Source organism: Lepidochelys olivacea (genome assembly GCF_965140295.1).
Source record: "Lepidochelys olivacea isolate rLepOli2 genome assembly, chromosome: 6".
Lineage (NCBI taxonomy): Eukaryota > Metazoa > Chordata > Testudines > Cheloniidae > Lepidochelys > Lepidochelys olivacea.
This window is the reverse complement of record NC_140416.1, coordinates 7835919-7859129: the sequence shown is the minus strand read 5'-3', so window position 1 is coordinate 7859129 and position 23211 is coordinate 7835919. Positions and strand designations below refer to the sequence as shown.

Sequence of the window (23211 nt, the reverse complement as noted above, 5' to 3'; positions counted from 1 at the left end):
CCCTGGCAAGGTCCAGCTCTGCTTGGCTTTTGGCAGTTCTCACTTTATCCCTACACTGTCTGACCACCCAGAGGCAGCTTTCCTTACTGATCCATCCCTTCTGCTTCCTTTTAATCACCTGTTTGAGATGCTTTGTTCATCCCAAACCTGAATAATTCTGAAATGCAGCTACAGCGCCTCACAGGAGCTGTAGTTTGGGTGCCCCATTCTCCTCTATCGGCCAGACACCCCTGGCTGGACTACATCTCCCAGGATGCCCCATGGTCTCCCCCTTGGAGAGGGGACGCAGTGCATCATGGGAGATGTAGTCCAATCAGGAAGCCCAGCTGATAGAGCAGAACAGAAGCATGAGTCCACCTGGACTACAAGTCCCATGTCCAAATCAAAATATTCCAGTTTAATCAAACACCCAATTGACAAAATTTCCAGGCAGCCTAATATACGATCCCTCTGCTACGGAGGCCACCTGGCCACTGATGCAGACGACACGGTAGCCTAACTGGCATGGTCATCTGTGCCTGGCTTCATTGCTGTAACACACAGGCCCCAAACTCACCCTTGGCATGCAGTGCTCGGTGGAGAAGGGGCAGCAAGCCCGCCTGCCAGAACGAGTAGCAGCCATCCACCAGCTTGTTACAGCGGCCCTGGAAACCGCCCTCAAAGCGCATCTGTCGGCTCGTGACCCAGTGCTGGAAGGGACAGACGGGGACACGTGTCAGGGCTTGGAAAGTCTCAGCTGCCACGGGATGACCGGCTTGGTGGCACCAGCACCTGGCTCCATTTTCCACCCTCTGACCCTGGATTTCATCTCCTCCCTCTTCACCAACAGGAGCAACGGTTAGCATCTTGCCAGCTCCCCGCTAGCCCCCCTGGGCACAGGAAACCGCTTTATTTCAGCGCTATAGAGAGGAGCCCTCAGCCTGAGCAAAGCAACTTCTGAAGGGCTAGCCCCTGGCAGCGCATTGGCCCGACAGGTTGGCATGCCAGCCGTCCGGCACACCGCGCTGGTGCCTGGGTGTTGGAATCTGTGCAAAGAGCGGGAACACTGCCCGCAAGACTGGTACTGACCACCCCAATGCCGCTCTGCAGCATCAGCATAGGGTCTCTAGCCCAGTGATGAGCATGGTGCCCCCCAGCCACACTGGCTGGAATGAAGCAGGGGGCGCCATAGGGTGGTGTCAGCAAACAGGGCCCTCCTTGGCTGCGTGGTTCCAGCCTCCCCAAGGGCAAGGAGAGCGCGCCCCCGGCAGAGTCCACTTACTAACAAACATTTCAGATTCAGTGAGTCCTCCTGCTTCAGAATGACCAGCGCTGCCAGGCCACAGAAAGTGTATCCTCCGTGGGCCTCCATGCCCGGGACTCCGCCAATGCCACCCTCCCAGTTCTGGCACCTAATTCAGAGAGGGGCGGGTAGGGAGAACATGGAAACAGCCACTGATGCTTCTCTTCCCTCAGCTCACCCCGGGCACCATGGCACCGTCCTCCTGCAATGCAAGCCCCTAGCATGGGGAGCAGCCCCGTGTGCAGCCTGCTGAGCCCATGGGATCTCGCACGGGCCTGCTCTAACAGAGGGGAGCCTCGTTTCTCCCCGGGGCAGAATCTGCAGCGCCGCACACAGCGGCAGCCCTCCGGGCTCTCCTCACCTTGCGATCCACGCGGCAGTCCCTGCAAAAAGCGTGGGCGTGATGATGTTGGTCAGCGAAGCCACTGAGGCGGCGCAGTACGCGCTCCTGCGATGGAAAGACGAACCGGAGAGTCAGCCCCCAGGGTTTGCCACGGACAGCCCCAGGGCTGGCAGCTACTGCACTGCCAACTCCACGAGCGCCCAGCGCTCCCCCGGCGCTCCCTGCTCCACTGCGTTTGGCTTCTAGCAGCATAAATACAAGATCCGCTACGGTGCAAGTCCCTTTATCCCCAGGAGAGATTCACTCAGTGTGCCACCGCAGCAGCACCTTGCAAGGTTATCAGAATAACCCCTAGCTTTTACCTAGCACTTTCCAGCTGTACATCTCAAAGCACTTTACCAGGCAGGTCAGTATCCTGCAGATGGGGAAAGTGAGGCACAAGGCCGGGAAGTGACTTGCCCAAGGTGGCCCAGCAGGCCAGTGGCAGGGCTGGGAATAGAATCCAGTTCTCCTGAGCCCCGGTCCAGTGCTCTGTCCACTAGGCGACGCTGCCTCCCAGACAGACCCCTGATCTGCAGAGTGAGAGCAAGCCAGGAGACAGCTCCTCAGCAAGGGCCTCAGGTGCTGCTCCAGGTAAGCGACGCTAAAGGCCTACAGCAAAATTCAGAAGACGTCCCACACTGGACACCTCCCAGACACCCTGGATCACCTCGTCAGCTGTGGTTTGCTTGTTGGTGAAATGAAGGGCTTGCCTACATGGGGAAATTGACCATCTATTTCTACTGCTCTGGTTACACCCAGTGTGGCCGACTCCAGGAGAAGAGGGCCTTTTTCCGGCTCAGCTTCTATGGGAGGTGCACCATTAGCACTACCCGGGCATGGTCCCAGCAGGAAGTTGCCACCCACAGACAAGTCCCAAGACTGATATAACCATGCACTGCCTTTCCCTACGTCCCCATACTGTCCGTAGCTGCAGGGCTGCCTGGCAGACAAGGATTTCAACTTGGGACACTGCCAGGCAGATAACACCAGCTATTCCACACCTCCATCACCTGGAGTCTTTAAACCAGGATGGGACGATTTCCCAACAGCTCCGCTCCAGCTCAGCCACAAGCTATCGGGCTGGGGGGGGAAATCTGTGGGGTGGGCGATGCAGGAGGTCAGTCTCTCCTGGCCTTGGAATTTCTGACCGGTGCTGTGACTGATCCCACCCACCTGACGTCCACTTCACCTCCCACGTGCATGATGAAGGAGCCGTCAGGCTGTTTCAGCGAGTATAGATACTCCAAGAGCTTCTCCCTGAAAAGCAGCAAGGGCATTGTTAGGGGTTCACGCCACCCAACACAGGAGCTGGCCAGGCCAGGGGCCCACTAGCAGGTGGACGTTGCCATTGCAGGGTCAGCTCCAGCCAGCCCCGTTAGCGTCTCACTTTCACAGGCACCACGATGGTTCACAATTTCTTTTTAAAGTAAGTCACACCACCCAGCCAATCAAACTGCCACATCCCCACCCACGCAGGGGAACCAACCAACAGGGGCAGCGGGAGGGGCCTGCTTTCAGCGAGGGTTGGGTAGAGATCTGGGCCTGGCCTGGGTGTTTGGGGGTGGATGGCTTTATACGAGGCCGCTCCTTACCTCCTGGACACCCAGGGCCCAAATCCTCTGAGGTGCTGGACAGCCGACAACCCCCAATAATGCCCATGGGAGCCCAGCACGTGAGCACCTTGTGTAGCAGAGATCTCAAAGCCCTTGTGGCAAAGACCTCAGCTGGCGTTTCTCCTGTGTACACCCACGGGCCGTACACTGGAAGCGACAGATGTCTGCTCTGCTGACACCTGCGAGAGCTGTACCAAGCCATGAGAGCAGGCGGGGCTCCAGCCCACTGGGAAGAAGGGCTGTGATTTGGGTCACCTCCCTCCCGCCTCCCATAGCGGGGCGGGAATCCTGCACCAGGACCATTTTCACCTGTTGACGACGTTGAAGGCCTCTTCGGTACCGATGATGCAGAGGGCACTGACAGCGGCATACGTGGGAGCGAGATGGGGGTGCTGGCCCGGCCCTCCTCCGAATCCACCACTGGGGCTCTGGCACTGGCTTAGGAACTGGCAGACACTGGAGGGAGAGACAGGGTTGGTCAAAAAAATACCTGGGCACAGTTCACCCAATCCTGCACTTCAAATCCCCAGCACAGAACCCCGGCCTGTCTGCTGGCTGCGTGGTGCAGCGGCTAGCACGTGGGACTTGGGGGGGATTCACAGATCGCCAGGCCCAGGCCCACCAGTCAGGCCGCTGGTTTTGCTCTGGCGGCGCAATTGGCTAGCACACAGCACTACCGAAGGAGTACTTGGCTTGAGCTGGGTTGCCAAGGTTGTGAGCTGAAGCCTAACCTGGAGCACTATGAATGTAAGAAAGGGGTGCCCAGATAGACAGCAAAATCTCAAAGGGTTATGAGAGAACCTAGCAGGGTCCAGAAGAACTGAGGGTAATTAACCATTGGAACAATTTACCAAGGGCTGTGGTGGATGTTTAATTCAAGATTGGATGGTTTTCTACAAGTTCTGCTCTAGGAATTGTTCTGGGGCAGGTCTCTGGCCTAGGTTAAACGGGAGGTCAGCCAAGATGCTCACAGGGGTCCCTGCTGGCGTGGGAATCTCTGAAGGGAAAGGGTGGCTGGGCAGGTCATTTACAAAGAAAACGGAAGCAGCGCCCATCTTAAGGCGCTGGGGGAGCAGGGCACTGGAGATGGAGGGGCCTCCCGGGTAGCCTGTGACCCAACGCAGCTCAGCGTGGCATCCCGAGGGCAGAGGTCTGTCCCACGCAGGTTACAGCCTGCAGCGCAGTTCAGGCCTAGTGCAATCGATCCTTTGGAGCCTGCACTATCTGCAGGCCGCACCTGCTGTAGCAGATCTCCGGGATCGGTGCTAGCCCCCAGCTTTTAAACAGTCCCTTGGAGAAGCTCTTCAGCACGCCAGCCCCGCAAGGGTCCCACTCTCCCGCCTGCGCCAGCCACGCGGCCTCACCGCCTCCAAGATGGAGCCTCTGGGCTCCAGCCCTCCTCCTCTACCCTGTGAGCTCTGCCCAGCGCATCCCACTGAGCCAGACCCCTGGAGAGACCTGGCTTCTCTTTGGGGGCTCAAGCCCCCCAGCCTATGTTTGCAGTGACACATGGCAGCCTTTTCAGAACGGAGTTTATTAGTCATCTGGAACACAGCAGGTTAGCAGAGAAAAATAAAGGTTAAGACAGGGTCCGTTCTGGGCCACTCAGGTGCCTTTATTTGCCACACAGCAAAGCTGCACAGAGTTGATCAGACTCAAGTGTGGGGGCGGGTCCACACAGCAAACCTCTTCCGTTATATACATTTGCACATCTCATTGCATTGCCTCTACATTGCATCACACCTTGCAGGACTGGCTTGGTCTCGTGCTCTGACCGCACACAGCTTCCTCCTTACCTCATCTTACGTTCCCCACTCCTCTCGTCCATCGCTAGCCTGTCCCGGGCGTTCCCTCCCATCATTGTAGGTCGCACAGACGCTGTCTCTCTTAACTCCCTGACCCATTTGCTCTTGTCATGAGGACATTCTTTTTTCAGCCTGCTGATCTATCCTGCCTCCCAAGAAATGGGGTCTCCTCTATGTCCATGCCAGGTCTACCCGCTCTTTATCCACAGATCTCAACGTGCCCGGCAAAGCAGGGCGATAACCTTATCCCCATTTCATGGATAGGGAAATTGAGGCACAGAGCATGGGAGTGACTTGATTTCCCCCAAACAAGGAGCAGAGGCGATGACTAATGGTCACCTGATAACACCCGGGAGGCAGGTGCTGAGCCCCAGCAGCTCCACTGGGTTTTGATGGAGTTTGCTGGGGCCCAGCACCTTGGGGCGTCTTTCTGCTCTCTGTGCCACACACAGACAGAAAAATAGACCAAGAAACGGCATCTGCGGGGCACCTCCTGAAGAGCCGCAGCCTCCGTCCCCCGCTTTCGCTGCTGTCGCAGTCTCTTTCAACGTGCCACACACTGTTTAACCTGCCAAGTGCGGCCAGCATCTTGACAGTCACTCAGGCTTTCACACCAGCCCAGTCTCCCCAGTCACTTGCTTCAGGCCCTCCCTCCTGCCAATGCTGGGGATGGAGCGCCACCAAGTGGTCAGAACGGGCACCTCTCAGAACACGATCACCCCAACCTGCTTAAGGGCGTCGTTTTGGTCATTGCTATGCTGCTGGACAGGAAGCCATGGGCAGAGACACGGTTTAGTGGCTGTCTGTCCGCGTCCACCTGGTAAGAGCATCGCTACTGAAGTGCAGCTGTGATGGGCTACATAAAACCACCTCTCTGATGGCCCAGGTACACTCGCTCTGGGTCTGTCTTCACTGCAGTCAGCCCAAGCTCTTGCCCAGTCCCCTCCTCGCTTACCCCAGAGTACAGGGGTTTTCAGCCGAGGCTAGCTGGCCCAGCTGAGGGTGTGGGCTAAAGTCTGGGTGTAGCATTCGCTCAGGCTGGTAACCAGACCAGTATGCAGTGAGGACACAGGCTAACCCTCTTAAACGCTGCCAGTCCTCCAGCGCCTGCCCGCAGGTCCGTCCCCCCCCCTCCAGGAGAGGGAAGCTTTCCCACAATGCACTGGGAAAGAACCAGAGCAGCTCAGCTTGCTGCGGCACATACGCCCTGGGAATCGCTAGCACCCCCCGGGGCAGCGCAGCAGCGAGGAGGCAGGCAAAGGGCTGCTCACACCCGGCCCGGGCGAACCCAGCTGCTGATCACTGGAGTTAACCCCGTGGCGCAGATAAACCTTGCCGTCTCACCCGCTGACACTGATCCCTTTTGACCGCTCTTCGCCTGCACAGCTGGAAGGGCCCACCCAGCGAGCCGCTATCTAGCGTGCCTGACGCATGGAGACAGCGCTCAGCTAGGACTGACCGTAGCCCCCGAACCGCCAGCACAAAGGGCCTCCGAGGGGGCTGGATTCTCAGATCTCAGGCGGAGAAAAAATCATCCCTCTGGTCAACCAACTGAGCAGCACTTGCCACGGGACTCACTGGAAGAGACGTGGAGAGAGATCCTGCTGATCCCTGGAATGCAACGGTGGCAACCTTGAAATGACTTTGAACAAAGCATCCGTTCCAACCCACCGGGCCTTGCTGCTCTTCCAGAGCCCACAGCAACAGCACTTTTACGTACATGAGAAATGTCTGGGATCAGCCACCGGTTTCACCTCTTTCTGTAAATCCTGAAGCCTCTTGAGGTGACAGAGTAATGACACCGAGAATACAACAAACCCGGGCATGCAGAGAGGAACTCAGGGCTGACTGCACCCCTGAATTTGAGCTAGCTACATTTGAAATGCAGGATAGATGCTTTTTCCACTAGTTGAGCAGCCCAGTTAACAGGCCAAGTAATTGTCATGGACCAGAATGTAGGCAAGCAGACATACAGGTCAGAGGCAGGAACCGGAGTCAGGTGTCGGAGGGGGAAGACAGAGCCAGGAGTCAAGCCAAGGGTGGGGCATAGGAGCAGGGAGTTGGAACAAGGCAGGAGGGCAGAGAATCAGGGACACGGCCCGAAGGCAGGGCTCAAGCGAGAGGGCAGGGTCTGATGTAGCAGCCAGCAATTCACCTAGTTACTGGGCCAACTTCCAGTACCTCCTTCTGGCTTAAATAGCAGATTTGAGCCCATCGGAGAGACTGGATATCTCCTCTAATCAGGAGCTTCAAGGGTGGCACCTCTAGTGAGCTAGGGTCCACCAGCCCACACTTCCTGCCGGACCCAGTGAGTCTGAGCCCTGTCTGAGGGCCTGGGTTTGAGACCCATGCTTCCCCACAGCAACATGAAAGGGGGAATTTTTAGTCACTGGAGGGAGCATTTACTGTTGTACCCCATTTAAGGAAACAAAAAACTTGAAGGGGAGATAGAAAAGTTGGAGGATTTTGGCTTTGGTGTATGAAGCCTCTTCCCCTAAAGTGTGCATCCGATGAAGTGAGCTGTAGCTCACGAAAGCTCATGCTCAAATAAATTTGTTAGTCTCTAAGGTGCCACAAGTCCTCCTGTTCTTTTTGCGGATACAGACCAACATGGCTGCTACTCTGAAACCTGGCAAAATCTAATGTTAATCAGCCTTCGCTTGCTGCTCGAGCAGCAGAATTCCCTCCATTTGGGCTCTGTCGCTCCATACTGATTTGTTTTATCTGGCATTAGCTTCATCAAGCCAGACCCAAACAACACACAAAGAAGAGAGATTTCCAGGGCTTGGTACGGCCAGGGTTGGAACTCAGCTTCTCCATCTAGGTCAGTTCGGTGTAGGTAGAAAATAGAGTGGTGCTCACCTGGAGCCGCTCCTTGATTCCAACCGCCCTAAACATTACCTGGAAATGCAATTCCATCCTGCATAGGGATTCAGGAGGGTTACATCAGAGGGGTTTGCTTTGTTCTGTACCTGTGACCCTCTCTGAATACAGTACTGCATGGTATATACACCTTTGCATTCAACCAACCTGTATCTGCCTTTGCTCTGGCTGGATTTAGCAGGCTGGTCAGGTCCTGCGAGGGGGACATTTCAGAAGAGGCCTGGCAGGAAAGTGCCGCTCTGCTCAACTCACAGGGAAAAAGGCAGGTTGAATTTCTAGCCCCACTGTCACTCAGGGAACATGCAGACGTTGAGCTGTCTCCACTGCCTCTCTGCACAGCTCAGCTAAGTGTGGATAGTTTCTTCTAGCCCCGTGTTCGTAAGTGTCCCTTTAATTGCGGCTTCTGGAAGGTGGTGTTTAAAGAGCGATTTGCCGGACCGTGCTGATGGTTCGCCTCCTGGGCCTTAATTCTAGCTAGAGCCTGGATCTGTGTGTTTGGGGAGTCCCACACTCATCATGGCAGCTCAGTCCTGTTCGCTGACACCATCAGCCTGGTGAGACGACAGAGATCTTCAGCAGCCACCACCGTTACCTGCCTGGTGGCTTCTCATTGCATTTCCCTCCCCTGCTTTGTTCCTTCGCCCCCAGTCACTATGGGGTTGACGCATGTTCCCTGCTAAGTGCCACTGTGGGCTGTGTCTCTTCGCAGCAGGGAAGCTGGGATTGGGGTCTGTTTGTCAAAAGCAACAGCTCTGAGTGCCGATCACTTGTTTTGGATGGATTGATGGCTCCAGGTTCTCGCCCAATCCTAACCCCCAAACACGACTCACATAGATCTCCCCAGGTGCGTGGATTCAACGGCAGAACCTCCCGAGGGACAATCCAACACTGACACTGCAACCCCTCCTGCAGCTAGATGGGTTTCCAAAACGAAATAAGTGTGCACGCCCAGGCAGATTTTAGAGGGGATAAAAATTAATCCAGTCTGACGTATATTGAAGGGGACAGTCTGATTAGATGAAACAATAAAACTTCCTCTTTCCACGTCCCTGCCCCTACAACTCACACAACAGCTTTTCCAGTGGAGAGAGCACTGGACTGGGACTCAGGAGAACTGGGTTCTGTAACCCAGCTCTGCCATTGGCCTGCTGGGTGACCTTGGACAAGTCACTTCCTGCCTTGTGCCTCAGTTTCCCCGTTTGTAAAATGTGGATAGTGATATTGGCCTTCTTTGTGAAGCACATGGAGATCTGTGGCTAGAAAGTGCGATAGACGACTGTGGGGTTCTCATTGTTATCACAGCATGAAGGGAATTCCAATCCGGGTTTCTGAGCTGTTCTCTCTCACACCTGCATCTTCCCGAGGAAAGGTGGTGTGTTCTCAGCTCCTGGGAAATCCTAGTGCAGACAAGCCCAGTCTGGAGTCTTCCCGTGATTAAGCAGGGCAGGGGGGGGAACCCTGGGCTCCCCCTGGCCTTTACCCTGACCTGCTAACACGTGTGAAATCTCCACAGTGCCTCATCCGCGCCAGGACGTCACCTGGTGCAGTTCAGCCGTATTAGCCCGGCCGAGCTAAGGACGCAGCTTCCTGCCAGCGAAGATGAGAGCTGAGATTCCAACACCACGGTAGGTGCTATCCCCCACCCCCACCCCAAGAGCAGGATCAATGTGGGTGGGAGCAGAGCAACAGCGCTCGCTGGTGTTCTCCCCCAACCCAGACACCTGTAGATCCCAAAGAGCCCCAAGGGCCAGCTGGGGTGAACGGGGAGGGGTGCTAGGGTCTGAGAAGAGCGATCACCAGAGCAATCCCAGCATGCTGTTAAAAGAGGCAGGGGCAGGGATCAAGCGAGTGCTAAACTAGATACTAACCACTGACTCACAACATCAAGAGTATCTGGCAGCTCAATAACAACCAAGCAAAGCAGCTGGGACACACCTGGCAACAGGTCACGGGGGGGCCAAGTCCCTTCTAGCTCCCTGTCCACAGAGTCTCTGCAGTTAAAATGGACATGGTCCGCCTGACACCTAGGTGATTTCAACATGCGCTCCACATGCCTGGAGTGCTCTCACAGCATCAGGAGGGTTCAGATCTTTACAAACATCTGTGCCCCATAACGGGTGATGGCGGGGGGGGGGGGGAAGAGGTGGAGGTGGGGAGAAACAGCACATCTGTACACACACTGCTGGCAAATACATCAAGCGCTCAATTTGAAAAATAAATGTGAGAAAAGTGCTTTTCCCCTCTGATCCCTTCTCTCGCTGCTGGTAACGTTCAGGGTCCTTGTTACATGGCAGGAAAAAGCCTTCAGTCAGAAGGATGATCATCCCCTTTAAACTACCAAATGTTTTCTCCTGTCCAAAGCAAAGGAAAAGGCACTGAGGAGATAAGAACTGCAATGGGGTATTATTACTACTAGGGCTGTCAAGCAATTAAAAAAAAATGTATCGTGATTAATCACGCAATTAAAAAAATTAACTGTGATTAATCGCTCTGTTAAACAATAGAATACCATTTATTTAAATATTTTTGGATGTTTTCTACATTGTCAAATATATTGATTTCAATTACAACACAGAATACAAAGCGTATAGTGCTCACTTTATATTTATTTATTACAAATATTTGCAATAGTATTTTTCAATTCACCTAAGTACAGTAGTGGGATCTCTTTATCATGAAAGTGCAACTTACAAATGTAGAATTACGTACAAGAAATCTGCATTCAAAAATAAAACAATGTAAAACTTTAAAGGCTACAAGTCCAATGAGTCCTACTTCAGCCAATCACTAAGGCAAACAAGTTTGTTTACATTGGCAGGAGATAATGCTAACCGCTTCTTGTTTACAATGTCACCTGAAAGCGAGAACAGGCGTTCACCTGGCACTGTTGCAGCCGGTGTCGCAAGGTATTTACATGTCAGATGTGCTAAAGACTCATCTGTCCCTTCATGCTTCAACCACCATTCCAGAGGACATGGATCCATACGGATAATGGGTTCTGCTTGATAACGATCCAAAGCAAAGCAGACTGACATGTTCATTTTCATTATCTGAGTCAGATGCCACCAGCAGAAGGTTGATTTTCTTTTTTGGTGGTTTGGGTTCTGTAGTTTCCGCATCAGAGTGTTGCTCTTTTAAGAGTTCTGAAAGGATGCTCCACACCTCGTCCCGCTCAGATTTTGGAAGGCACTTCAGATTCTTAAAAAACCTTGGGTCAAGTGCTGTAGCTATCTTTAGAAATCTCACATCGGTACCTTCTTTGCGTTTTGTCAGATCTGAAGTGAAAGCGTTCTTAAAATGAACAACATATGGTGTGTCATCATCCGAGATTTCTAGAACATGAAATATATGGCAGAATGTGGGTAAAACAGAGCAGGGAACATCCAGTTCTCCCCCAAGGAGTTCAGTCACTAAGGGTATGTCTTCACTACCAATGTGAAAGCACTGTAAAGAGCTCTCCCAGCGCTGTAAAAAAACCACCCCTATGAGGGAAGTAGCTCCCAGTGCTGGTGCACTGTCTACACTGCCACTTTACAGCACACCCCTGAGTGAGAAAGTTTCAGTGCTGTAAATAAGGCCTAAGTAGATCAGTACTATAGATAAGGCCTAAGTAATTAAGGCATTTTTTTTTTTTAAACAAGCGTCATCAGCATGGAAGCATGTCCTCTGGAATGGTGGCTGAAGCATGAAGGGGCATACAAATGTTTAGCAAATCTGGCACATAAATACCTTGCAATGCCGGCTACAAAAGTGCCATGCGAATGCCTGTTCTCACTTTCTGGTGTCATTGTAAATAAGAAGCAGACAGCTTTATCTCCTGTAAATGTAAACAAACTTATTTCTCTTCTCAATTGGCTAAACAAGAAGTAGGACTGAGTGGACTCTAGACTCTAAAGTTTTGCAGTTTTGTTTTTGAGTGCAGTTATGTAACAAAAAAAATCTATATTTGTAAATTGCACTTTCACGATAAAGAGATCGCACTACAGTACTTGTATGAGGTGAATTGAAAAATACTATTTTGTTTATCATTTTTACTGTGCAAATATTTGTAATAAAAAATAAGAATATAAAGTGAGCACCGTACATTTTGTATTCTGTGTTGTAATTGAAATCAATACATTTAAAAATGTAAAAAACATCCAAAATATAGTTAATAAATGTCAATTTGTATTCTACTGTTTAACAGTGTGATTAGAACGGCGATTAATTTTTTTAATCGCTTGACAGCCCTAGTAATAATAATATCCCACTGCAGTTCTTATCACCTCAGGGCCTTTCTTCTTTGCTTTGGACAGGAGAAAACATTTGTTAGTTTAAAGGGGTGGATCACTCTTCTGCCTGAAGCCTTTTTTCTGCCCTGTAATAAGGAAGATCAGAAGCAGTGAGAGAGATCAGAGGGGGAAAGCACTTTTCTCTCATTTATTTTTCAATTTGAGTGCTTGATGCATTTGCCAGCGATGTGTGTAAAGTTAATCGTGTGAGTTAGCTGCAATTAATCAACAGTGCTAATTATTATTAATAACCCCTAGCGCTTTCCATCAGTTCATCTCAAAGCGCTTTCCAACGTGAGTCAGTATCCTTGTCCCCACTTTACAGGTGGGGAACCTGAGGCACAGGAAGGGAAGTTATTTGCCCAAGGTCACCTAGCAGGCCAGTGGCAGATCTGGGAACAGAACCCAGGTCTCCTGAGTCCCCTACCCCCTACACAACACTGCCTTCCCTTTCCACACAGCTCCTCTTAATCAGCAGCGCCTGCCTGTAGCTCAGCCCAGGCACTGCCAAGTAGCTCAGCCCAGAAGCACCAGAGCAGCTCCCCTCCCGCCCGTGTGCTCCCGTCTCAGTCTCCGAGATGCACGGCAGCGTTGCCGGACCGGCAGCATTCCCTCCCCACCAGTGCATGCGGCCTCACTGAATCTGTGACCAACCTCCCCGTGCTGCACCTCAGCCAGCGCCTTCCTTTGCACAGCTCCCTGCCCACAAGAGAAGGGGGTGGCGTCCTGGAGGAGGTGACTGGCTCGAGTCCTTATCACCACCATCGACAACTGTCACAAGATGCCCCCTGCCGTGCAGGAAGGCAACAATGGGGGTTATTGTTGGAGCAGGATGAATGGCACAAAGTGCTTTTGTGCTGCAGAAGCAGCGTTATCCATGCAGGGGCGGGAAGGGGGAGAGCTGGCCAAGCACCCAGACAAAAGCACCTCCAGGGATTGCTCTCCAGCGTCGCTCCCAGGTGCGGGACGGGTGACGCTGAGCCAGAGCCGGGCCTGGACAATGCACCTGCACAACACACCTGGAAGCTTGTCAGGACAGCAAGCCACTACCTGTGGGACAGAGGGGTCCAGCAGAGAGTAGGGGTGGGAACTGAAATGGCGGTTAAACAGATACGCCATGGCTGCAGCTAACAGATTTATTTAGTTTCTAGAGACACCCAACAGGAAAACCAGGACTGCATCAGCGCAGCTGGGCAGGGGTAAACCGCTTCGAACAGCAGGTGCTAGCGAGCTAGCTGTCTGTACAGCTCTCCTCACTCCAGTGTCTCAGACAGAGCTGGCTGTCAAAGCAGCAGGGGAATTTGTAGTTTATCTGCATGAAGCAAGCACCTATCATCTCCCACATCTTGGTCTGAACCTTGCTCGGGCCAGGCTGATGTTACTGACGAGAAGCTGCACATGAGATGTTCTCAAAGGCCGAGGCAGAGATGCAATCGATAAGGGGCAGAGCGACCCGGCAGCCTGTCTGAACGCCCACTGAGGAGGATGGAGACGCAGAACCCGTCCCGCTTCTGTGAGCGGCACCTGATTAAGGAGTGGTGTTAGGTCACATGCAAGGGTGTGGAGGGCTCGGAAAGGCCTCCAATCACCGCAGCTCTTGCTGCGGGATGGTGCAGGGGGCACCCCAGGGTTACAACAGGGAGTCAGACTCAGCAATTCTGGGTGCAGCAAGCCCAGCGTTAACCCTCTCAGTGCCTGGCTGCACAGCTCCCCTCTCTGCTCAAACACACTTAGAGACTGGAAAGCCCAGGGAGACCCAACTATAAACCCTAACTGGAGCACAGAGTAGATTCTGCCCCATATCCAGCTGCCTCTCTAGTAATCTACAGTGCTCCTCCTTTCAGTCCAGCATGCCCATTTCCTCTTTCATCTCCCTCTGGCCCTCTGCTTGGCCTTCTCCTTCCCCTCGGTTTCATCCATGGTCTTTTTTCTCTCTCTCTTTCCCTGGGATTCCCCATTCTCGTGCTCTGTATCCCCCTGGTTCAAACTTGATCCAAATGACCAAACAGAGCAGAGCCTTCTGCGGCTGCTGAACCCAGAGCTGAGCCGTGCCATCCCCCTGCAGGGTGTGGGGCTCATTCCAGCATTGGCACCGTGAGACGCTGGGAGCTCTGCACCCTCTCCCTGCTTAACCCCCGTCAGCACCACTGCAATCAGACATAGCCCTTCCGTAACCATTTGGACTGGGGAGGTCCCTTCTTTTTCCAGTTCTTGGGCACTGTACATCACCTTCTCCACCTGCTTAGGAGGTTTGTGTGCCGTCCCCATGGCTGGCACAGTCTCCAGGAACACTGGGGTGTCTTTTCTCCATTTGCCACACACTTGCCTGCTCTTCCTCTGGAGGGGCCAGGGCCACCGGGTTCCCATACCTTCTGACAGTCCTGGGACACTGGAAACCTGGAAGCATCCTGCCCAAATTAACACTCATGAATTAAGCCACAAAACAGCCCTCTCTGTGGGTCAGAGCAGTGATTTCTATGGCAGACACAACCGCAGGTACAGAGACGTTACCGCCCTGATTGTCAGCAGGTGAAGGCCCCAGGTCCACATGCAGATGACAACTGCACAGCCGCATTGGGAACTGGAGCACTCCCACGGCATGCAGCCCCATTGGTGTGCGTGAAGCCCTGGCCTGCGTGGACAAGGCAAGCTTACGGGTCCAGAGAGGCCTCCCATCTTGGCTTACTGGAAAATCAGGCCCTACGGGACTTGAACATTGTCACGCAACGAATCAGTAGCAGATCACAAGAGATGTGCTTTAGCTTGGCTAGAAGTCTTGGGCTGACACGGAGCCGAATGGGGGAGTCAGTGCTCTCTGCCTAGCAACTCCGCGAAGGAGCGGGAGGTAACCCTCAGAGAGAGAAATACCAAGAGAGCTAAAGAGGGTGATTGGTTTATAAACCATGCTGGCTGCAGCTGACAGGCCAGTGACACCAGGGCCAGATCCACACCTATGAGTGCTACAGTTCTCTCCTACCCCGGCACAAAAAAGCGGCACTGTTCAATCCCCTGTTTGGCGAACGGTAACAGGAGGTAATGGGGACACCTTACGTAGTATTGGGATGAAACAGAATGGGCCACGTTCCTCCCAGGTGCGAGTCCAGCGCAGGCGGTGGAGTTACCCCAGGGATTAATTCATCCTGAAGTGCCAGAGCAACTTGGTTTCGTTTCCTCTTAAGTCGGAGCCAGTTGCTGCATCCGATTTCCAGTGGGGCAGCTCACGGACCTGTGTGAGGTCAGAGAGCGAGGGTAGGGGCCGCCCACTCCCCACACAGCTCACCTAGGCAGGAGGCAGGTTCTCCATTACCTGGAGCCTCTCAATCAAGACCCCATGTCTTTCTAACTGATACCATGTAGGCGATAAGTCGCTGGGCTTGGTGTAGGACCCAGTTGGTGAGATTCCCTGGCTGGTGCTAAGCAGAAGGTTTTACAATGGTTTAAAAGCCAACCTGAGGAGAAGGAAGGATTCCCGTTTTGCCCACTAGACCAGAGTACAGTACTTGTAAATATCATGGAGACCAAGAAGAGATCTCCAGGAGTTTATGTTCAAATATCCTGTCTTACGGACTGCAAACCTCCTGCTGCAATAGGCATCGTTACAGAGTACCAACCACACACCGAACAGGACTTACTCCGAAGCCACAGACTCTGGGATGGGCTCGTCTAGCAGCTCCAAACTGTGCAGGATCCAATAGCACAGCCAGGGGCGGCTGGCGTCCAGACACTACAGAAGGGGAAAGACGACAGCAGTCAGATCCTGGACTGGCACTGCCGACAATACGTTTGTTACGCGGCAGCAGGGAGATGGAGACAGGGCTACGCTGAGGACAAGCACAATGAAGCTGATTCACTTGTACGGCTCTGGGGTGAATTAGCGAGCAACTGAAATTATTCTAAGGAAGAGAAGTAGAAAAGTCACAATGCATGTCAAGGTAGATCAGAGGACTAGGAGGGCATGGAACTCATAACACCTGCAAAGCCATGAAAATTATAGAGACGCTCCACAAAGAATCTAGAAAGCAAGTAACTCTATAACAATAATAAAGGCTTTCATCCTGAAGGATCCCAGAGTGCTTTACAGACCATATACACAGCACAGAGATCACTTCGCTCACTGCTGAAATGCAGCCACCGCTGGGGCATGCTGTTTCAGCCATTTAATGGCACACAGCATCAGCAGAGAAGCAAAGGAGGATGCCTAACTGAAATTAAACCAGTCACCTAGAAAACTGGGTTTCGCTCCGACTGGAAAATGCATCAAAGATAAGCATAAAACACCCCAGTGATAACCAATCAATGGTACTGGGCCTTTAAATGCAAGGACTGCAATGGAATGAGCACCAGAGCTCCAGTAGCTACAACATGGCCTGCAAAAGTGCCCCTGGACAAAACAGTAACCGCGAGTCCCCCGCAGCATGCTCTGTACTGGCAGACTGACAGGCCGAGGAAGGCAGGGGGAAGAAGTGGGAAGTTTTACAAGCTGAGAAACAAGCTGGATAGGATCCCTGGTGACTGCTGCTGCCAGCTCTGGGACTGGGGTGGCTGATGGGACAGCTGCAGAAGGCAGCTGTGACTTTGCCACTGCGTGCTTACCTCATAGGCATCCGTCAGTTGTCTCAGGCCTCTCTTCAAGTAGTGGAAATGCTTCTCGCGCTGCAGAACAAATCTGAAAGGCAAACAGAAGAAGAAGAGCGCTCGGAAGCTTCACCCAGCGTTTACTAGTGTATTCGTCTTTTACATCCCAGCCCCTGAGAGCGGGGATGACCTAACATGATATCCTCTAGGCCACTCGGATACCACACAACAAGCACGACATACACACCAAGAGACAGCAGAACTTCCATGAAACAGAGCAGACTGCAAGTGCCTGTGTCTTTACCACGCAACATGACAAATTGCAGCATGCGGCACTCCACCTTCTTCAGACCTGCTAGGCTGCAATGCATGCTTCTGTAGTTCCTCCATAGCCAAGATCAAGGTAAGAAAGGCTTGATGCAAATTAAGTGCGACTTTCTAGCACCATGCGAGCTGCTAATGCAGCCCTCAGCCGGACACTGTTCAGGCATCCTTAGCCTAGAGGATTCAGGAAAAGAAATTCTGCAGCTACCACGAACTGCAGATAGTTACAGATTTCCCCGAAGCACTTCTCCAGCAGCACATCAACCAGTTAGTCAGGGCAAAGAGAGAAAGGATCTCACAGGCGGGATTTTAAGGGCAAGAAGAATGGCCTGTGGAATGATTAGCCCCCTATATAGAGTTTACAGGTGCATACTGTTATTGTGGGCACAAATGCTCTTTGCTGTTAAAGCCCTGTGAAGGCTGAGGCAAGGCACCTTCTCGGTCTCACCAGCCCTCAGCTATTTTTAGACTTGGTGAGATGGGCTTGGGGAAAACAGTCCCTCTTGGCTTCACAGGGGCAGTCCGCTCCTTCTCTCAGCCAGTCTTTTAGGTCGGTTTCCCTCCCCTATGGGAGGGAATGCAGCCTCCCCTCTTGGTGAGGCTCGCCTACTGGCAGCTTGCCTTCCCCCACCTTCTCACCAACAGGGGAGGGTTTAAAAAGGTCTCAGGCAGCCCATAGTTGGAATCAGCTGATCCTAATTGCCCTCAGGTAACTCCCTCTCAGCTGATCCTAATTGATCTCTGGTAACCCCTTCTCAGCTGAACCTGATTGACCTGTAGTCACCCCTCCTCAATTAATAGGGAGGGGGGCCTTTTACCCTTCTGGGACTGTTTTCTACCCCACCCTTGCAGCTGTCGGTCCTGAGTTTATTGTAAGGCATAACTGCCATCTGCTGAGCAGCGCTTAGGAGAGCAAGCACAAGGTTTGGACTACCATATTTATCAGAGTACTAACAACCTTCTGTTCTCCCAGGAGCCCGTGCAGCTCTCGACCCCCCTCCAGAAGCCAAGCGTAATGCTCACTTGGCTCTTTGCATTACAGCTGCCTCCGATGTCAGTTAAAAACCCATTTTCTTGCCTAGATGCTCTCTTACATTCCTCCACAAAAGCTTTCACCAGCTAGGCGGGGCAGGGATCTCACTGCAAAGGGCAGCCAGCATTACCACGTGCAGCCAATCGAGGCAGTCCCAGTGAGTCGCAAAGTACCAGCTGTGATCCTCTCTGCTAGAATAGATTTGGGAAATTTGACCTCCCCGCAGGAAGAGAACAGGAGAACAACTGATTCGCAACAGAGCTGCCCCTTCTACACAGACTGGAATTTCTTGCTCTACATCTTGTCGAGTCTGGCCCCCGTCTCTCTGTCAGGTCGTTTGTGGTTTTAATCCACCACTTCTCACCCGTCTCTGCTCTCACTGGTTTTAAGTCAAATACATGCTAGGGCTTGGAACTGGTTGTTAACTGAACCACATTATTTGCATGTTCCCACAGAGCTAAAACACAGAAGCATGAGGTACTCATTCCCTTTGGGCCACCAAGGGCCAGAATGACACAGGGATTGAGGTACCTAAAGATGCAGACCCGTGCCAAGTGGCCCACCAAAGGGTCGAGGTGCCTAAGGCCCATTGGCTGTCAATGGGAGTTAGCCGTCTAACCTGCTTGGGCATTTTTAAGGATTAGCTTAGGTACCTATCCTTTAAACTCCCAAGCTGCTTTGTAAATCTGGCTCCTAGTATGGAACATAATCCTAACCTGGACCTTTCCTTCAGAGGTCAGGAACAGTTCTTATTTAGAGTGTGAATTCTCTGGAGCAGGGGCTGCTCTGCGTTTGTACAGCCCCCAGCACACCAGGGCCCTGCTCTCAGCTGGGAACTATCAGCCCGTGGGAATTATCGGAGTGAAAATATCATTCGTAACACGGTGGCCACCTGATTTCAGGCATTCAGTCAAGTGCCCGCATGTGCACGGTAGGAGCAACAATTGCCATAAGTAACAGCGATTCCTCAGAGGCCTCCCATGAGAGGAAACAAAGGTCACCTGAGATCAGGTGCAGCAGGAGCTGGATTTTAGCCAGAGGAGGCTTTGGATGGGGGAAGAGATTAGTTCGCACATGCATGATGACTGGTGCTACTCCATTAGTTCCATACTTTGCTGCTGGATTTGATTTGATCTTGGTTTTAAATTGGGGGGCAGTGGATATGGAGGAGTAAATATGAGGAAGGGGAAGAGGGAGAAAAAAAACAGGAGTAGGGAGTGAGGAAGAGAAGGGAGAAGCGCTGAGAGGAAGAAGGGGTGGGAGGAGGATGGGGCAGAGAGCCAATCAGCAGAGACTAAGGGCATACAGAATCCAACCTGGAAAAGGCAGCCTGGTTCACCCAGGAAACAGGATGGTGCAATGCTGCAGGTGTTATGCCCATCCCCCACTGTTCCCACCCTTCCAGCATCTGCACGGGCGTGTTACTCAGCGCTGTGCGTGCAAATGGAAGCTGGTTCTGCGCAGGGAGGTTATGGGATGGGCGCACCAGGTGGGCAGAGAAGCAGAGCTGTTGGGTTTGAAGATCCAGCGAGTTACCCTTACAGCTTAGCCCAGGAGGTGGCAAATGTGTTCGGCTAATCCTCTTGCCTCCCAACATGCAGCCAGGCAGCTTGGGTCAAAGTGGAGCAGTGCATGATGGGAGCTGTAGTTTCTGGATCAATACTAAATGCAGCATCAGGCTGCACTGGAAGCTCCTAGGGGCCACATCTCCGACCCAGCCAGCCAGAACACGTGAGCAAACCAACGTGAGATGGAAAAGCAGAGACAGGGATGTCTGACTCCTGGGCTCTCTCTTGATGGGCAAAAAGAGGGTGTCCACTTAACACGACTGACAATCACCACCAAGACAGAGAGTAGCACGTTTGAGGCTGTGCTTTGGCCTAGGTTAAAACCTGGCCAGCGGACACGACTTCCAAATGCACCACACTGCAAAGTTCACCCAAAAATCCCAGGTCAAACACTCCTCCCCTGGTTTCTATTGGGTCTGCTACAGTAACTTACTGTGAGGCGTGGTGGTTCGTCTTGTAAGCGCTGAAGACCTCTTGCACCAAGTCTTCCACTCTGGTCTGCAGGGAGTGACGGTCATGAAGCAGCAGAAAGGAAGGGGCGAGGGGAAGAAAAAGAGATCTTTAGTTTTGAAAAGCAACCTCACCAAGTTTACCTAGCAAGCAGCATTTGTGACTACAGCCCATCCAGCCATGCAGGAGCAGCTCAGTTAAGACCAGCTCAGTTAGGACCAGACAGCAGACTCCAGGGCAGAGTTACAGGACGACAACATGAGAAAAGACCACACTGCCAGAGCCACACACAGCTTCTGGCGTTCTGATCCCCTGGCCAGCAAAGAGGCCTGTAGCGTGGCTGGATGGGCATCCCCAGCTGCTTCTCATGTCTGAGCAAGTTCACTCTCACCAACAGAACAGGGCGAGGAAAGCCGGGATCAATATCAACATGTGTTTCCAGTCCATGTGGTAGTCTGACCCCAGGACAGCGAGTGAGGAACTCTTCTGTTCTCATCCTGTCTCCAACCCCCTGTGGGGCTGTGGGACATCACTCACCCACTCTGCCTCACTTTCCCTGTGCGTGAAATGGGCTTTGGGCACACTCCAGGAGGTCTAGCAGAGTGCTTAGGCCTTGTCCGCCACAAGCTCGTCCCGGGCTAGTGAATGCAGCATAATCTCTCCCTAGTGTGGATGCAGTTTTGTCAGTATCAAGGTCCTTATACTAGTACAGCTGTTCCCGTACTGGTGGGGGAATGAATTAGCCCCAGTGTAACTGTCCCCATCAGGCGTTGGAGCAGTATGCCTATACTGGTAAAAACAACGATCCCCCTAACCGACATAGTTAAAATCGGTACAAAACCCGTGCGCAGACAATGGAAGGAACCGTAGATGTGTTATCATTGGAGAGAGAAAACAACACAGGGGGACGTTCTCCCTGTTAACACCTGGGCACCGCCCTCTGCCAGGACAGCACGCTGAGGCGCGACAAGGCAGACAAGTCAATTTACAGATCACACTTGACTACCAACCACCAAGGGACAGCAGCAAGTCAACCTTCTCCAGTCAACAAGAAAGCGCCACAAGTCACCAGATCTTTTAAGGGAGAGGCTCAGCAGTAACACCCGGCTGTGAATTACAAACTCACCCTGAGGAAGGTTTTTAAGTGCAGGTGTTTGTCCCACCTGCAAGGGATGGGCCAGGTTGACTTGCTCCTGCCTCAGCACAGGGCTGGACTAGATGATCTCTCGAGGTCCCTTCCAGGCCTGTGTTGCTATGACTCTATGCTCCAAAGACAGATCTTAAAGAACGATTACAGGAAGGGGCTAGGAGTGCCTTAAAAGCATCAGTCTTGTGTATACCATAAATTCCCAATCTCTCTTGTCTAGGCGGCTGGCCACTCCAAAATCCCTTTCCGCAACAGTAATGAACGTATAGGCCCCAGTCCGACCAATTCTTAAGCACACACCTAACTTGACCCAGTCAGTCTAACTGAGGTCAATAGGGCTGCTCACGTGAGCAGAGGCAGGCATGTGCCTAGCAGCATGCTGGAGCAGGGCCTTGGCCACTGTGCCACTCCGAAGACACAGTACAACCGCCAGGGTCTTTACTAGAACATCTCTGCTACTTGGTTTTCTGGGCAGTCACTCTTGTCGGTCTTTTCCAATTGGCCAAGAGCTGATAGATGCTCTGTTTCTGAGGTACGAGGGCAGAGATGTCTCGGGTTTCAGAGAGCTAAGAGCCACCCAAATATCACCTCTACAAGCAGCCAACGGAACCATGGCCCAACAGCGCCACATGGTGCCTTCAGTTGCCCTTGCCACTTCTCACGTGAGGGGTAGGGACAGCAGTTGGCTGCGTAACCACAGTCACTGGTTCTGGAATTCATCAGGTTGCAAACGTACAAAGCTGGATCTGGCAGCAACGGTGCCGTGTTTTGCAAATTTCACCACTCCCTAAAGAAATCAATGGACGCCAATAACTCTCAAAAGGCTTTTCCTCTATCGTGTCAGAACCCCTCCTGATCCGACAGGGTTTATTCAGCTAAGTATATATTAGCTTTGCCTTATCGGAGGCTCCTTTTCAAGGAATCAAAATGTACCTGTAAGCCATCAATCAACCCGACATGATTTTTGTTTGTCCAAGGTGAATTCATGTATCTCCAACAGAGAAGCAGCTTATCAGGAAGCTTGAAAAGAAAACTGCTCCTCAGCCAGGCTTCAGTTTAACTGGCCACGAGGAAAAAAACTGCCTTTAAAAACCAGTTCACTTTACTCCGGGACCTCCGATAGCAAAAAGTATGACACTATAATTGGATTGTTATTACATGGCACCCCTATAAAGCCGAGTTAAGGCTGTCTGGGTGCCGTATCTATATGTCTCCAGACCTTAACGCCTCATAGGTTCTAAGGTCAGAAGGGACCACCGTGACCATCCAGTCTGACCTCCTGGAGAATGCAGGCCATAGGACCTCCCTGAATTAATCCATGGATTGCTGTGATACTTAAAACGTAGTGTGTTTAGCTCATGTCAGCGATGGGTAATATAACTGAATTTGTTTGAGAAAGTGTTTCTTTAAATGTATACCTTTTATACAGTTACTACAAAAACATCCAATCAATCCACCACAACCATACACAAGTCATTCCAATGGTTAATTACCCTCACTGCAGCTTATTTCTAGTCTGAATTTCTCTCGCTTCAACTTCCAGCCACTGGATTGTGTTAGACCCTGGATTTCTTTTAAATTAATTCTCAATTTTCTGAGTTTCTAATGCTCGTTTTGGGAGATAATCACATAATCTCTGAGATGTTTCTTACTCTTCAGTTAATAATATATACTCAATTTTAACTCCGTCTGTGATTTTTTTGGTTGGGAATATGAGAGATTGAGACATTTTTACTTTAGGATGGTGTACAGATTAACAGATTCTGGTGCTTCTGGCCTTATTGTATTCATCCAAGCGGTTCTCAACTCGCAGCCCAATTAGCACATAGCTGCAGCCCAGCTGTGTGCTAAAGGCCATGGGCCGCGCAGGTCCGG

General features: G+C 52.1%; 1 protein-coding gene across 1 annotated transcript in view; it reads right to left on the bottom strand.

Moving 5' to 3' along the window:
- The window catches only part of LOC311522923 (protein farnesyltransferase subunit beta-like), a 32295-nt gene that overhangs the window by 3473 nt on the left and 5611 nt on the right, over window positions 1–23211 (bottom strand). Inside the window, exons 2-9 of the mRNA XM_084632509.1 lie at window positions 20173–20237; window positions 16833–16905; window positions 15872–15963; window positions 3590–3736; window positions 2841–2924; window positions 1644–1730; window positions 1262–1391; window positions 557–689 (exon numbers count right to left, since the gene is read on the bottom strand). Of these exons, the coding sequence (XP_084488635.1) occupies window positions 557–689; window positions 1262–1391; window positions 1644–1730; window positions 2841–2924; window positions 3590–3736; window positions 15872–15963; window positions 16833–16905; window positions 20173–20237 (811 nt within the window). The remainder of the gene's footprint in view (window positions 1–556; window positions 690–1261; window positions 1392–1643; window positions 1731–2840; window positions 2925–3589; window positions 3737–15871; window positions 15964–16832; window positions 16906–20172; window positions 20238–23211) is intronic.